Below are 12500 nucleotides of genomic sequence, written 5' to 3' on the forward strand. Positions count from 1 at the left end.
TTCCGTATGGGCGCGTTCTAGAAGTCTCTCCGAGGGTTCCTCCATATGAGGCATGTTTTAGAAGTCTCTATGTGGGTTCCAATGTGTGGGGCGTGTTCTAGAAGTATCTCCAAGGGTGAGTCTCTCTGTGGGTTCCTCCTTGTGGGGCATGTTCTAGAAGTCTCTCCATGGGTTCCTCAGTGTGGGGTATGTTCTAGAATTTCTAGAAGTTCTCTCTGTGGGTTCCTCCTTGTTTCGTTTGGTCCTCCTGCAGCCTTGAGCTCCGCCCTGGTCAGGGTTAGCGTCTCCAGGTGCTGTAGCTGGACTGATACCGGCTGTGGGGGCGTGTGTGTGTCTGGGTGGGTCTTTGAGAGGGGCTGACCCAGGGGGGGCCGAGACTGACCTCAGTGAGCGACCTCAGGGGCGGATTCTGCCTGTAGGGGGCAGCATAGAGGCCACTGGAGGCGGGGGCAGAGGCGGAGCTTTTGGTGGGGGAGAGGAAGGGCTGGGGGGGTCGTGAAGTGGTGTGGCTCCGGGGGAGGGTGGAGCTGCGGGGGATTGGCTCGTAGGCCACGCGTGCCGTCCACTCTGGCGGCGGGGTGGGCAGCTGCTTGCGGCCGGCGGCGGTCCTCAGGCTGGACGCCAGCGACTGCTGAAGGTTCTGGAAGGCGAAGGCCTCATCCACTAGGCCCAGCGGGTGACGGGAGGCGGCTTCCCATGGCGACGGCGGCTTGTGCCCGCGCTCCCGCCAGGCTGAGGAGCTGTCAGCAGGGTCAGCGGGGCGCGGCAGAGGAGAGGCGGACACTGAGCGGGAGCTTCGGGGCAGTAAGGGCAGCCGAGCTGGAGGAGAGAGTGACACACTCCTCACACCCTGCAGAGAGAGAGAGAGAGAGAGAGAGAGAGAAGGAGAGAGAGAGGGAGAGAGGGAGAAGGAGGGGGAGAGAGAGAGAGAGGGAGGAAGAGGGAGAGGGAGAGGGAGAGAGAGAGATAGAGAGAGACAGAGAGGGAGGGAGAGGGGAGGAGAGCGAGAAAGGGAGGGAGAGAGAGATAAGGATCAGAGGGACAGACAAAACGAGAAAAGAGAGAAGGTTTCACACACACACACACACACACACACACACAGATATAAGTCAGATGGACGTATAGAGAGGCGTTACAGGGATATATTACATAGTTAATGGCAGAGCGGCGGGTTGTTAACGGCAGACAGACAGGTGGATTGTTCTCATCCACTCTCTTCTACACAACTACATTATGGCACTGCTCACTAAGGGGTGCCAGAGAGCAGCACAGAGGGACTCACTCCCAACCACACAAGGGCCTCTCACAAACACATGTATATAGGGCCCTGTCAGAAAAGCACTCATGTGCAAGCACACACACACACCAGCTTCTCCAGACCTGGGGATCATGAGTATGGGTAAGTCTGTGTGTGTGTGTGTGTGTGTTCGCATGTCTGTAGGCCTGCATGTGTGTAAGTTTATGAAAATGGGTAAGTATATGTGAGTGTGTGTGTGTGTGTGTGTGTGTGTGTGTGTGTGTGTGTGTGTGTGTGTGTGCTTGTCTCTAAGTCAGCATGTGTGCAAGGGGGTTTGTAAGGGAGGAAGGTTTAGCTATGGACTGAAAGGCTTTTGCTGCCCTCTGCTGGTTGATGAGTTTTCAGCAGCGGGGTGCAGAAGGGAAGGAGCCATTAAACAACTTGCTTTATACATGTTGGTATCGATACATTTGTTCTGGTATTGATCCAGTCATTGTGTAAATACAATGGCATGATAAAGTTTGGGAACCCCTGAAGTGTGTGTGTGTGTGTGTGTGTGTGTGTGTGTGTGTGTGTGTGTGTGTGTGTGTGTGTGTGTGTGTGTGTGTGTGTGTGTGTGTGTGTGTGTGTGTGTGTGTGTGTGTGTGTGTGTGTGTGTGTGTGTGTGTGTGTGCGAGAGGGAGAGTGTGTGTTTGTGTGTGTGTGAGAGACAGAGAGAGTGTGTGTGTGATCTGTAAAAGTTATCTGAGAGCATAAAAGTCTTGTGTGTGTGTGTGAGAGAGAAAGTGTGTGTGTGTGTGTGAGAGTCTGTATGTGTGAGCTGTAAACGTTATCTGAGAACTCAAAACCCTTTGCATGGTGCTGCTTTCGTTTTTTTACTCAAAGACAATACAAAAAAATACACTAATAATGATAATAAAAATAACTAATAATACACCAATGTTGCTGAAAATGTTTCAGAAATGTTTTCTTTTTAACTTTATCGCTTTTGGAGGTCAGTTCATCCCCCCATACTTAATCAACTCTTCACAGTAACAGACACAACTGTTGCCACTTTGTGACTGAGAACATGCTTTCCCCAGAACAATTCCTGCCAGAGGTGAAGTAACATGATAGATCATGTAGGCAGAGACACGTATAGTGGGCCTTTCTGAAACATCAGGGCAGCAAACACACACACACAGCACACACACACACACACACACACACACACAATGAGTGCAGTAATACTAGGGTGGACATTCAGAGGCCACCCAGATGGCCTGGGCTTTAAGAGCTATGTCTGTGTGTGTGTGTGAGAGACAGATGTTCCTACTGCATCGGGACTCCCACACGGATTAGGACCAGTCCAACATGGCAATCTCTCCCGGCTTAAAATAGCCAGAGTGACCCAGAGTGACCCAGCGCTACTGAGGCTGCGTAACCATGACGCCAGCGTTGCGTTGCCACGGAGACACACATCACAGGGTAACAGGGCAAAGGACAGGTTACAGGTTAAGGCAAAGCATTCTGGAAATTACAAGGCAATGGAGTACCAGCTGACACACACTCACACACTTACTCCCGTGCACACACACACACACACACACACACACACACACACACACACACACACACACACACACAAGTGTAGCATTCCAGATGTATACATGCATTCAGCCTATATTGCACGTATTTATACAGTTTCATACATGTAAACATTAAACAGCTAATAGCAATCAGTCTAATTGACACATTTTTACACGTCCTGCAACCAGCCAGCCGCACAAACATCGATTACAACCAGCCAGTATTACACACACACACACACACATCCTACAACCAGCCAACCCCACATACATCGATTACAACCAGCCAGTATCACACACACACACACACACACACACACACACACACACACACACACACACACACACACACACACACATCCTAGAACCAGCCAAAAGGCCATACACCGATTATAACCAGCCAATATTACACACATAAACACACACACATTCTAGAACCAGACAAAATTACACACACACATCCTACAACCATCCATCCGCACATACACCAATTACAACCAGCCAGTATTACACACAAACACACACATTCTAGAACCAGCCAACTGGAAATACACTGATTATAACCATTATAATTGGTATAATTTTTTCATATATTCATTGGTTAAATAGTTTTTGTGTCAATCTCTGTGTCATAATCTCAATACATTTGTGCTATGTTTGTATGTGGGCATCATAGACTGGACCTAAATATAGACGCATGAAGGTCCTGACAACTCCCCCCCCCCTTTTCAGCTTTAGTTTTGGGCTGAGGAAATGGATCTAAGAGATGAGTGAAATGAAAGGGTAACTGTGAGTTGAAGGAGTAAAACACCAACCCTTATGTGATAGAATTATAGTATCAAAACTCTAATATAGCAGTTAAACCCTAACCCTATGAGATAGAATGGTAAAGCTCTACCTTTATGGGATTAGACAGTAATACTCTAACCTTATGAGATAAAGATGTACAAGCCTATGAAACAGAGGAGCACAAACCTTATGAGATAAAGGAATATAACTGTAACCTAATGTGCCATGAGGGTAAAAGCATACTCTTAAACCCCTATTAGATGGAATCTTAAAACCCTATGAGATAGAATCTTAAAACCCTATGATACAGAATCTTAAAACCTAATGAGATAGAATCTTAATATCTTATGAGACAGAATCTTAAAACCCTATGAGATAGAATCTTGGGTGTCTTTCCTGGGAAGAAGGGGGGGGGGTAAATATGGCTGACTTAAGGAACAGGTGTGTAAGAGGGGCAAGAGCTGCACCCCCTCCCCAGGTCATGGGACAGCGGATCACATTTCTCCATATTTAGCCCGGCCTGGTTCATATCGCCCTAGCCTGGCCACGCAGGGACCGGAGACACGGGCAGCCATGATGTATTGAGAACGGCTGGCCCCAAATTTAGGTTACACCTCATCATCACAGCTGACACAGCCATGCCAGGCGGGATTTCTCTGTAAATCTTTACTGGGAGAGAGGGCTTGAGCTCTTACCTTTGTACTGGACGCTGTCCTGGTGTTGATGTTGATTCTGTGAGTTTACCCACAGCTGCGTTAGAAGCTTTTCTGTGTCATGGTCCTTATTTGAGGTGGGCAGCTAAAAGCTAAAATTAGCTGTGGGCTACTTCAGACCTGCAGCTGCTGTCAGGATATCACTGTGGTCATGTCAAGTCAATCCGAGAGTCTCAGTGAGAGACAGCTAGCATGCTAATTACAGGATATCACTGTGGTCGAGTCAATCAGAGTCAATCAGAGACAGCTAGCATGCTAATTACATGATCACAGTTTGCTACGACTAAGCTGAGAAATTAGAGATGGTAAGCCTGTGTTTGAGCCAACAAAGACACAGCTTATGTGACCACTAATGTATACAGTTTGTCAGTGTTGCTGGTAGCCTGACAGACTCCGCTAACCTGATCACCAAAGAATGACAGTTGGGTATTTTTGTTACTGGGCTGAAACTGCTAACACTGCTGACATGCTAACTGAAGAATAATTGGGTTATCACAGGTTATCATGTCTGATCTCCAAACACAAAAAAGAAACAAATACAGGAGCAGATAGCGCTAGCTGTTCTCAAACTAGCTGAGAAGAACACTGAGAAATGTGAAAAATAGCCCTGTGAGTTGATGATAAGGCAAAAGCCTGGGACCGAGACAGAACGAGAGAGTGAAAGAGGAAGAGAAAGGATGAAAAGTGGGTTTCATGCAGAGGGAAGGAGAACAGAGGAAGGCCAACTGAAGAACAGGAGTCACTTTAATGAACAGTGGTGAGAATCTCAGTGGTGAGAAAAGTGCACAACAAAGAAAAACGCAAAATAAATTAAATCAATTAAATCAATGAAACTGAAGAAACAGATGAAAAGAAGAAATGAACAGAACAGATAGTCACCTTGGGCCTCATGAAGGAGAACTATTTTCACACACAGACTACCAGAGGGTATTTCACAATTACACAAAATCAGTGACAAAATATAGAAAAAGAAAAGAAGGCAAAGCCTAAAGTCTAAAGCTAATTCCTCATCTGAGCCAATGGACACACACATACACACACTGAGACACAAGAGACCCAAACACACACACTCCTCGCCTCACCCCTGAACACACACTCTCCTCTCCTTACCCTTCACACATACACACACACATACAAGGAACTAAAACAGGGTGTATTATTTCACCAATGTCATTTAACCAACGACTCACAGCTGGCAGAAACGCTTGAACTAAAACCCAAAGCGTCACACAAGGGCAGTGAAAGGGGAACCTCAACGTTTACCCCAGTCCAGCCCTAGTTACTGTGATACAACCTTGACAAGAATCGGTTTTTTTACAAAAGATCTCATGTTCACAGACACATGCTACGCAACACTCAACCACATTTGGTGAAATTAACTTCAGCTCCACTAATTCTGTCTCTTCGTCATGATTCCAGTCTGGAGTTTGTGTGGTCAAGAATCGCAAGACATACAAACAATATTAACACATGGAGATATGCCGATGTTAACACATGTACATATGCCAATATTAACAATGTAATATGCATGTAATATGCAAGTAGAAATGGACAGGTAATGGACTGTACACACAAACCTGTCCTTTTATGCGTGATTTGAGTAGTTAAATATCTTTAACAGACCTTCTCTTTCCTCACTGGACCTGATCATACACTCAACACTCTCCCGACCTCAACACAGCCTACATGAACGTGCCCTGAGGCCCTTAACAGGGTTTCTCAGAGTTTGTCAGTTTGAGAAACAAGGCGGGAATCTGACAACCTTTCAGGTCCCTCAGATGTGAATTTGTGTTCTTCCCTCCGCCATACAACTTTCTCAAACTCTTTCACTTGTCTCAGCGCTGTGTGTCCCTTTCTTACACCCATACCTGCTCTGCTGTCCCTGTCCTGTCACAACCCTTCCTGTTTCTCTTTTTTCACCCCAGAACAAGAATAAAAAACAAGTCCGATTCCTGTTTCTCTTTGCCCCAGACCAAGAATATAAAACTCTCCACTCGTTGCTAATTATGAATGTACAATATGTCATCAAGTGGGTATTAAATTACAATATATAAAAAATAATGCTCTAAAGACACAGTTGCCTAAATCTGAATGGGCCTTTGGTTCGGAGCCACTAGGGCTATTTGTGATTGTCATGAAGTCATCTTGTTACTGGAGTCACACTGTAGAGATGAGTTACCCCACTATTAACTTACATAGCAGATGACTCTACAACAGACCACGGCCCGATTGAGGTCAGATTAGGGTCATATCAGGGCCATATTGGGGTCATATCAGGGCCATATTGGGTACACACTATACTCCTATCACTATTTAGTGCACACCATCCTCTTATAACTAGTGTGCACACTAATAAGTGCACACCATCCTCTTATCACTAGTGTGCACACTCTCCGTCCCCCTCACTCTTTCTCCCCGGAGCCGGGCTTCCACACCTGCGCTGTGCTCTTTTTGGCGGCAAACTTGGGCTTTGGTGCTGCCATGGTGCCGGCCCCTGACCCCGAGTCAGGCTTGGCGCCCACAGGGTAGTTGGGCACCGTGTAGGAGCTGGGTGGTGCTGGCTGGTACGCTGGTGAAGGGGTGGGGGCCGCAGGCTGCTGTGCCGGGGCTGCAGGGTAGGCAGCGCTTTGGGGGTGCTGGTAGGGGTCGTGCGAGGGCTGGTGCTGCGGGTAGGCTGTGTTTGGGGGGGGCTGCTGGTAGGGGGCCGTGGGCGGGTACGGCTGGCTGTAGGGCTGCTGATAGGCTGGCTGCTGCTGATAGGTGGGCTGATGCATCATCTGAGGCTGCTGATAAGCATTGGCATTGGCTGGGTGGTAGTGCCCGTCATGCATGGCAGGGGAGGGGCCAGCCATCCCATATTGCTGCTGGGGCATGAAGCCGTAGCCGGGGGGCATGTGCTCGTACTGGACCTGCTGCTGTGCCTGTGCCTGTGCCTGTGCCTGTGCCTGAGCCTGAGCCTGTGCCTGTGCTGCTGCCTGAGCTTGTGCCTGTGCTGCTGCCTGTGCCGCGGCGGCTTCGTCTGCGACTTTCTGCTTGGCAGCGAGCGCCTCAGCTGCGGGGCCGTAGGTGAAGAGCGAGGCGTCCAGCTGGTAGGGCTGGTGCTTCATCACGTCAAGCACATGCAGTGGTTTGGGCGCAGGCTTGGCCTTCTCCTTGCCCTTTGCACCCTTGGGCTTGAGGGAAGGGCTGGTGGACGGGGGCTGCTTGATGGCACCGGGGGGGTACGAGGGCGACAGCATGGGGTTGTAGTTCGTGGGCGGAGGCGCGCGCACGTTTGGGGAGTACTTCCAGGTGACGGGGAGGGAGGGGCTGGGTGAGGATGGCCGCGGGGGCTTTTGGGCCTTCACGGTCGTGGAGTCGACCACGTACTTCTCCATGCGCGTCTGCCGCTTGGCAAACAGCTCCGCCCCTTTGCCCCCGATTGAGGGAGTCTCGAAGGCGGAGCAGAAGGGTGGGGGACTCTCGTCGCAGGGGGGGGACGGAGGGGGGGGGATTTTGTAGCCCAGTGTGTAGGAGTTCATCCTCTGAACGGGAGGGGGGGTGGGGCGGGGGGGCTCGTGGTTCCCTATAGGGGGGGTCACGGGGCCCTGCTGCTGTTGCTGCTGGGGGTTTTGTGGCCCCCAGCTGTGAGCAGGTGTGGGGGGGCTCCACTGGGCGCCAGGGGGGTGCTGGGGCTGCTGCTGCTGCGCCCAGGGTTGGGACTGCGTGTGTGGTGGGGGGGCCCAGGGGGCCTGTACCTGGCTCTGATCCGGCCCCCATGGGGCAGCTAGAGGTGGCGGCTGCTGCTGTGGCTGCTGCGGCTGCTGCGGCTGCTGCGGCTGCTGGGGGTGCTGCGGCTGCTGTGGTGGTTGCGGCTGCTGTGGTGGTTGCGGCTGCTGCTGTTGCTGCTGTGGAGGTGGTTGGGCAGGATGAGCCCACGGTGGCTGTGGCTGGTTCTGAGCTGGGGGAGTTGGTGGCCAGGCACTCATGGGGGGAGCCTGCTGCATCTGCTGGGTGGGGGGGGCTGGGGGGGGCTGCATCCAGGGAGGCTGCGGAGTCTGAGGCTGCTGCTGCTGCCCCCACTGAGCGCCCCCCGCTGGCTGGGCCGCAGCCTGAGGCTGGGCCGGGGAGGGGGGGGCCCAGGGTGCCTGGGTCTGGGGGGGGCTCTGGGAGGGGGGGGCCCAGGGCGCCTGAGCCTGCGGGGGGCTCTGAGAAGGGGGCCACCCACCGGCTGGAGCCTGGGGCTGCACCTGGGCAGGAGTGACCCAGGGGGGCAGTGGCTGAGAGTCACCCTGCGGTTGCAGTGGCTGCGGAGCTGCTGTGGCCCAGGGAGGCTGTTGCTGGCTCTGGCCCGAGGCCCAGGAGGTGGCCTGGGACTGCTGCTGGAGGGTCGGCTGGGGCTGGCTCCAGTGAGGCTGGGGTGGGGGCATCTGAGGGGGGGCCTGGGCCCATGTGGTGGCAGGAGGGGGCTGGGGGGGTGGCTGGGTTACCCATGAGGGCTGAGCCTGTGGGGGAGGCTGCATGGGCGCCTGCGTCCGAGCAGGGGGGCCCTGATCGTGCGTCACCCAGGGCAGCTGGGAGGGCATCTGGGAGGGCAGCTCGACGGCATGTGGCTGTGGCTGTGGCTGTTGCTGTGGCTGTTGGTGTGGCTGTGGCTGTTGATGTGGCTGTGGCTGTGGCTGAGGCTGTTGCTGTTGCTGTGGCTGTTGCTGTGGCTGTGGCTGTTGCTGTGGCTGAGGCTGTGGCTGAGGCTGTTGCTGTTGCTGTGGCTGTTGCTGTGGCTGAGGCTGTGGCTGAGGCTGTTGCTGTGGCTGTGGCTGTGGCTGTGGCTGTGGCTGTGGCTGAGGCTGTTGCTGTTGCTGTTGCTGTTGCTGTGGCTGTGGCTGTTGCTGTGGCTGTTGCTGTTGCTGTGGCTGAGGCTGTTGCTGTTGCTGTTGCTGTTGGTGTGGCTGTGGCTGTTGCTGTGGCTGGGTCGCCCAGGAAGCCTGCGGCAGGGCAGGGGCCTGAGCTGGTGCCTCGGCAGGACCCCCCCATCCACTTACAGGTGGCTGCTGAGGTGCCTGAGAGGGAGCCCAGGAGTCTGCGGATGGCTCTGGAGGTGCCTGTGGCTGGCCCTGGGGGGCCTGGCTCTCTCCCCAGGGTTCTGGCTGCTGGCTTTGGGCCTGTGGTTCTGCTTGGCTCCACCCTGCTTCTTCTGCAGCCTGCTGCTCCTCTGGGGAGGGAGGCTGGGGGGGCATCATGGCGTCGGGGGCTGGCTGGAGGTGAGCAGATGTTGGGGGGCACTCCATGCCCGTGCTGGGGGCAACCTCTGCAGACACGGGGAGGTTGTTTTCGGCATGGGGGGGCAACTCCTGAGGGAGAAAGCCTGGTTCAGGCTGCGGGGACCAGGGGGGCGAGTTGGGGTTGATGTGGGGTTTTGGGGCGACTGGGGGGGGCACCTTCTGCTTGATGCGGGGCGCCTGCAGGAAGTTGCAGGCCTCCGCGCCCAGGCTGAGGTAGTCCTCCTCGGGGCCCGAGTCGAAGCCCGGCTTCTTGTCGCCGCGGTTGCACAGGTTGAGCAGCTCCGGGTTGGGCGACCACTTGGGCTTTTCCTTGAAGCTGAACATGGGCGTGTTCCGGCGGCGCGGGTCCTGAAGGATGCCTGTCTTAATGGCGGGCGTCGCTATGCGCTCGTCCCGGGAGGCGATCTGCTCCCCCTGACCGAGGGCTGAGTACTCGGCCTGCTCCTGGCCCTCCCTGAAGGCTGTGCTGTTCTCGGGCGCAGAGAAAGGCTTGGCACTGCGGTTAGCCACGGCCATCTGCATCTCAGCACTCTGGACTGTGCCGTTCATGTGCTGTGTGTACTGCTGTTGCAGCTGCATGTGTTGCTGGTACTGCTGCTGCTGCTGTTCATACTGCTGCTGCTGCAACTCGTACTGCTGCTGCTGCTGCTGTTGTTGCTGCTGTTGTTGTTGTTGTTGTTGTTGTTGTTGTTGTTGTTGTTGTTGTTGTTGCTGCTGCTGTTGCTGCTGCTGTTGCAGCTCGTACTGCTGCTGCTGCAGCTCGTACTGCTGCTGTTGCTGTTGTTGCAGCTCATACTGCTGCTGCTGCTGCTGATACTGTTGCTGCTGCTGCTGGTAGTACTGCTGTTCTTGCTGGTACTGCTGCTGCTGCTGGTGTTGCTGCTGCTGCTGGTGGATGTTGACGTCCATGTAGTTCTGGCTCTCCTGCAGGTAGGCTCTCTCCTCCATCTGCTGGTAGGCCATGTGCTTCTCCACGTCCTGGATGCTCTCCACAGGCAGGCCCTTCCCACGCAGGTCCTCGTGCTCCGCCACAATCTCGTCCATGCGCTGGCGCCGCTGTGCAAACATCAGCGCCCCCTTGCCCTGGGTGTCGGGCAGACTGTCCATGTCCTCCAGGAGCTGGCGCTCGATCTCTAGCAGGCCCACGACCGCCCGTTGACCGACCTCACACTCGTCACCGCCGCTGGCGAGGACCGTGAAGTGGACGGTGTGCCGCTCGTCTCTCTGCTGCCCGTCTGGGTCCTCGTCCTCTGCGTCCTCGTCCTCTGTGTCCTCGTCCTCGTCGGAATCGGAATCGTAGAGGTGGGGCTTCTCGTCGCCGGTGCCGTAGCTGACGATCGTGTACTTCCTGGCCCTCTGCCGGTGCCTCTTGAACATCAACACCCCCCTGTTACTGGGGTGGGGGGTGGTGGCCGTCAGCAGGAGGGCGATGCGCTTGCATTTAGACTTGGCCTCCTTCACCTGCTTCTCCGACTGACTCTCACTGCGCCTGAGCCCTGTGGTGGGGGGGGGGGGGGGGGGGTTGAAGAGAGAGAGGAGAGAGAGGAGAGCGAGACGGTGGGGGAGAGGAGAGAAAGAGATGAAGAGAGAGAGTGAGAGAGTAGAGAGAGAGAGAGTGAGAGAGAGGAGAGAGAGGGTGGGGGAAGAAGAGAGAGAGAGAGGGTGGGGGGGGGGGGAGAGAGGAGAGAGGTTGGGCTCGTTAATGGGCATGAAGAAGTGTGTTTAATAATAGCGCAGCTACGACCGAGCACCACACAAATCACTCAGAGGGGGTGGACATGCTCAGGGGACGTGACGTGACACACATTCCTCAGAAAGTCACATATACCACAGGGCTGCTTCCCCAACCCTCCCCAACCCTCCCCACTCCATTTAAACACAGCCCATTCTAAAGGGGGGGGTGGGGGGGTGGGGGGGTGGGGGGTAAAGATAGTCCTTACAGACAAATGAATCTACATTTTAAATGGCGGATTTATGGACGTGTAAATCACGTTAAATGTCAGAGCTTGTATGCGTTGTTAACTGAAGCCATAGGGACATGTGCTTGTGCTGTGTGTGTGTGTGTGTGTGTGTGTATGTGTGTGTGTGTGTGTGTGTGTGTGTGTGTGTGTGTGTGTGTGTGTGTGTGTGTGTGTGTGTGTGTGTGTGTGTGTGTGTGTGTGTGAGACCACTGAATTGCAGGCCAATTGGCTTGTGACCTGCATACTATCATCCCAACCAGGCAGTGAGCAGCGTCCTTCACAATGGGACAAATGTCACTTCAGCCTCACACACTTATATTGCCCATTTACACACACACACACACACACACACACACACTCACACACACACACGCACGCACATAGACACACACACACACACACACACAGACACACAGACACAGACACACACACACACACACACACACACACACACACACACACACACACACACACACTCTCTACTTACCCTTTACATAGCAAATTATTCATACTGTCTCAGACATACCTGCATTATATTTTGCATTTATCACAACTCTCTCCTGGAAACCCGCTGACAGAATAAGATTCTCTATAGGACTAGACATTCTCTAACACTAACCCTAACCCTGAAAAGAAATGATCTTACCCTAACCCTAACCCTGAATAGACATTATCTTACCCTAACCCTAACCCTGACTAGACATTATCTTACCCAAACCCAAGCCCTGACTAGACATTCTCTTACCCTAACCTTAACCCAAACCCTGACTACACATTCTATAACCCTAACCCTGAATAGACATTCTATCATCTACAGCAAAGGCTGAGTGGGTTTCACTTTTCATTTAATATTCTCATGAATGAGTCTCTGTGACCTTTAACCCCTACCATCATCACAGAACTACACTCCACCCAGAAAATGACACAAGTGATGAGCACACATGCAGCGATTACCTCAGTCTAGGACACAC

At 53.3% G+C, this 12500-nt stretch overlaps 1 protein-coding gene across 1 annotated transcript in view; it reads right to left on the reverse strand.

Annotated features, from left to right (window-relative positions):
* Positions 1 to 5033: 5033 nt before the first annotated feature.
* The window catches only part of synpo2a (synaptopodin 2a), a gene marked incomplete at its 5' end in the record, with an annotated part of 20836 nt that continues 13369 nt past the window's right edge, over positions 5034 to 12500 (reverse strand). The window contains one exon of the mRNA XM_080859814.1: positions 5034 to 11064. Within this exon, the coding sequence (XP_080715940.1) occupies positions 6710 to 11064 (4355 nt within the window). The 3' untranslated portion in view covers positions 5034 to 6709. The remainder of the gene's footprint in view (positions 11065 to 12500) is intronic.

The sequence above is a fragment of the Sprattus sprattus genome, assembly GCF_963457725.1.
Source record: "Sprattus sprattus genome assembly, chromosome: 21".
NCBI lineage: Eukaryota > Metazoa > Chordata > Actinopteri > Clupeiformes > Clupeidae > Sprattus > Sprattus sprattus.